This window comes from Sinocyclocheilus anshuiensis, unplaced genomic scaffold (assembly GCF_001515605.1).
Source record: "Sinocyclocheilus anshuiensis isolate Anshui unplaced genomic scaffold, SAMN03320099.WGS_v1.1 scaffold70, whole genome shotgun sequence".
NCBI lineage: Eukaryota > Metazoa > Chordata > Actinopteri > Cypriniformes > Cyprinidae > Sinocyclocheilus > Sinocyclocheilus anshuiensis.
This window is the reverse complement of record NW_015542377.1, coordinates 2,799,753-2,804,402: the sequence shown is the minus strand read 5'-3', so window position 1 is coordinate 2,804,402 and position 4,650 is coordinate 2,799,753. Positions and strand designations below refer to the sequence as shown.

General features: G+C 41.5%; 1 protein-coding gene across 1 annotated transcript in view; it reads right to left on the bottom strand.

Moving 5' to 3' along the window:
• The window catches only part of LOC107692397 (phosphatidylinositol 3-kinase regulatory subunit gamma-like), a 169,851-nt gene that overhangs the window by 13,283 nt on the left and 151,918 nt on the right, over window positions 1–4,650 (bottom strand). Inside the window, exon 8 of the mRNA XM_016491437.1 lies at window positions 462–573. Coding sequence (XP_016346923.1) covers window positions 462–573 — 112 coding nt within the window. The remainder of the gene's footprint in view (window positions 1–461; window positions 574–4,650) is intronic.

The window sequence follows — 4,650 nt, the reverse complement described above, 5'->3', positions numbered from 1 at the left end:
TGACTCTTAACTTTTATAAAGAATATCTCTTTGGATTTGAGACTTTAGTCTTTGCAACTTTACAGATCTTCTTTATGCACCAAGAGCTTGTAACACTCCAAAGAGAAATGAAAAATTGAAATCGCATCATATGACCCCTTTAAAAAGTATACATTTTAATTAGGAAAAGTAGTGGAGTAAAAGTAAAAGTTGACTGAAATATAGAAACTCAAGTAAAGTACAGATACTCCCAAAAAATACTTCATTACTGTAACAAAGTATTATTACTTCGTTACATTACACCACTGCTTATGACTATACTGGTCAGCTATCACCTGACTTACACACTGCCATACGTGTCCACCACGTGATGAGGGCATCGTCACACTATAAGCTAACTGGCATGAGGAAACATTTTCAGAGCAGAACAGACAGAAATCCAATCAAGTGAGAAATGAAATCTAATGTCAAGTGACTCTTACCTTGATATGTCTCCCCAGTACCATTCTGCTTCTTGCAATGAGCCGCTGGCGACTTCTTTCACACCGTTGACATTTACTGGTGTCATGGGTTTTGTTGGCTTGGGAGGAAGAGCTGCAGAAGAAATGAGAGATTTATTTTAACGGAAAATCTTCTAACCTCATGAGCAGTCCTACAAATATGAGGTTGGTTTCACCTTACAGATGAAAACCTAATCTCCTTAAAGACTACACTAAGTGGACACCATGTTAACAAATGGCTGCATGTTGTTCATGCTCATGAATAAGTTTATGCTGCTAAGAGAATCCAAAATTGAGCTTAAATTGCAAAAAAGGTAAGAATACAATACAGATGCAGGTTACCACCCAGGATTAACTATTGACCTTTAGCCCTTAATTTTCCCATGGATGGCCTTTCAATACTCTCCTCCAACCTGTGACTCCGTCACATCATCTGTAGTTAGACGAGTTTATTTCGGAAAATGCAACAGTGATTTCCACTGAAAATGCAAAAGATCAGTTTTCACAGAAAATGCAACAACAACATATTCCATTTGGCCCATGTGAAAGTGTAAACAAAAAGCAAATGACCTTCTCTGCCAGTCTTGCTTTTCTGCTACTTGCCGAATATGTAATGAACAGGTTCCTTCCCTTTGAGTGAAACACTTCCTTTGTTGGCAGCAAAAGCAAACAATAGCTGCCGCAACAGCACGCTGGAAAGCAAACGTTGATGATGCTCTTGCTATATTGCGGGTCAGAGGTCAACAGTGTGTGCTGCTCAGCCACGCAGTGCATCACTACACCCTCACTCACAGAAATAGCGCTGAGAGACTATGTGCTGTGTGTTACAACTTCACAGCATGCATTCTCACATCTAATATCCTGATGTGAATTTTTCAACCTTAGAGCCAAAGCTAGACTTGAATGATGGTTAAACGACATGCAAATCCGGTGTTACAAAACTTTCAGCAAGACTAGTTGAATCTGAAGATGCAACTAAAGCTGTTCTAAACAAGGTGTTCACCCCCCGGTTTCACAGACAAGGCTTAAGCCTAGTCCTAGACTAAAATGTAAATCTGAGCTGTTTCAACTGAAAGAAACTTGCACTGACTGATCTTAAAACATGTCAGTGCCTTTGTTTTGTCTTAAGATGCACACCAGTAATGCTTTTTTCTAAGGCATGTTTATAAAAATTACTTAAATGTCCTAATTGAACTATGGTCTAATCCTGGCTAAGGCTAAGCCCAGTCTATGAAACCGGGCCCATGTGTTTTTGTGTTCAAGTGCTTCAGGGAAACCTGCAACTGCTCAACCAGTGGCAATTGGCAAAGATTAGTTTGAGAAAAAACTGAAGGCTGCAACTCTGTCTGAAATATACAGAGACACCGTGTTCAAGCCCTGTACCTACCGCCAAGCCAAACTAACCTCCCCCTGACCTAGTTGAAACTTGCAACAGTGGCCTTCAAACAGCAACGCACCACTCCATTGTCAACACACAGGTTTATTCAAAGGCTTTTAAGCGAAAACAAAGACATACTCCACGCAAGAGGTGGTGGCACCTTTAAAATACTAGTGGACTATTTAGGGAGGACATGGCTCATGCAGAGTTAAGCAGGCTCATGCAGATTATTGCCATAATGAATTCAAATATGACCACATCATTATAAAAGTCAAGTTTCTGTAAAAACAGTCACCCACCTGTACTTAGCCTGGCAGAGACAAGGCTGCGTGAGAGCGGGTGTATATCTATGCCAGGACAGGGGAGGGGGAGTGAAAATGGGGAAGGCATGACGCAAGCGAGCATACGGATGTCATAAAAGCCTGAGCTGATTCTAGATTTGGAATTAGAATTAGAATTAAAGGAATTAAAGTGGAACTTACAATTCAAAGAAATTTCAACAGGTAAGGATACTCTGGGAAATTAACCCCTGGTTTCACAGACAAGGCTTAAGCCTAGTTCCAGACTAAAATGTAAGTCTGAACTTGCACTGATTGATCTTAAAATATGTCAGTGCCCTTGTTTTGTCTCAAGATGCACACCAGTAATGTTTTTTTTTTCTAAGGCATGTTTATAAAAATTACTTAAATGTCCTAATTGAACTATGGTCTAAACCTGGCTTAGGCTAAGCCCAGTCTATGAAACCGGGCCCATGTGTTTTTGTGTTCAAGTGCTTCAGGGAAACCTGCAACTGCTCAACCAGTGGCAATTGGCAAAGATTAGTTTGAGAAAAAACTGAAGGCTGCAACTCTGTCTGAAATATACAGAGACACCGTGTTCAAGCCCTGTACCTACCGCCAAGCCAAACTAACCTCCCCCTGACCTAGTTGAAACTTGCAACAGTGGCCTTCAAACAGCAACGCACCACTCCATTGTCAACACACAGGTTTATTCAAAGGCTTTTAAGCGAAAACAAAGACATACTCCACGCAAGAGGTGGTGGCACCTTTAAAATACTAGTGGACTATTTAGGGAGGACATGGCTCATGCAGAGTTAAGCAGGCTCATGCAGATTATTGCCATAATGAATTCAAATATGACCACATCATTATAAAAGTCAAGTTTCTGTAAAAACAGTCACCCACCTGTACTTAGCCTGGCAGAGACAAGGCTGCGTGAGAGCGGGTGTATATCTATGCCAGGACAGGGGAGGTGGAGTGAAAATGGGGAAGGCATGACGCAAGCGAGCATACGGATGTCATAAAAGCCTGAGCTAATTCTAGAAACCCCTGGGCCCTTCTAGCCAAAGAAACTTCTATCTGGTATGTGAATTAAAAGAGGCAAGACTTAAGTCCAATACACCGGAGGTGAGTCACGGAAATAAAAGCCCACAGGGACATGCAACACACACTACAGTCAATGAATGAATCACTGCTGCTGGCACATTGTGGAATGATCCACTGCACCGCACACAATTGGCTCCTTTAATAAGAAATATTAATAATAATAATAAAATAATTGTTAAAGATCAAAGAAGAGATGAAGACCCTCTGAAGAAACGGAGAGAGAAAGACATTTTCTTGTGTTGCCATTTCGGTACTCCAAATTTTGAAAAGATTTCATTGAAGTTTTATTACTTCCCGACATTGCAAACATTTGCGGAGTTAAGATCTTTATGGTTCTTTAAAGTTTCGGTGTGCGGGAAGAGGGGTGTGTGAATGGCTTTCTTTGACGGTGTCATTAATTAAAAGCAGTGGCGGTTTTGGGAGTGAGAGCGCATGAGTGTAGTCCGAGTTAAAGGAGACCTGGGCACAGTGACAACTCCTCCCTCCATTGGCCCACAGGAAACACCTTAATCTGGTGGGGTGAGCGGCTTCAACCAGTCAAAGCAAAGCCAGGCTAATGGACACATCCCCACCCAAACTCTGCTCCTGCAGGTGTGCACACACACTATACCTACATTTCAGTTGGTCTAAAAGGAGATCAGCCAAATGAGTTTAGCGGAAAATGAACATTTCTTCAAAGCAATGACTTTTGGAAGCTGAAAATATGGCATCCCTGTGCACTTTCCTGTTGTCACAAACTTCAAGGGGAACGCTCACCACCTGGTAGGAGACCATTTGTGCAGCATAGCAGCTTATGAAGAGTCATTTGACAATGTATAACCTTCTGTTCCCTCTACGCCAACACAATAATCACCATATTAATATTACATTTGCAAATACCCACGTGGCTCACCTCCTCCACTCCCCAATTTAATTTAGAGACACAATAAACCGAGATTCAATATCTCACTCTTCAAGACTAAAAATATGGCATCCCTGTGCACTTTCCTGTCGTCACAAATTTTAGGGGGAGTGTTCACCACCTGGTAGGGGACCGTTTGTGCAGCATAGCAGCTTATGAAGAGTCATTTGACAATGTATAACCTTCTGTTCCCTCTACGCCAACACAATAATCACCATATTAATATTACATTTGCAAATACCCACGTGGCTCACCTCCTCCACTCCCCAATTTAATTTAGAGACACAATAAACCGAGATTCAATATCTCACTCTTCAAGACTAACATGTGAGCTGAAAACACACACACAATCACACACACACAAATTTATATGAATGTCTGAAGCATATATTCTAGCCTTATATATTTCATCACAAAGCCTCTTTCAGAGCTACAGTAGCAGCCTGCCAATAGAAAGGGAAATGACCCCCCTTTTTCTCACTCGCTCTCTACAGCAGGCAAAAGTCA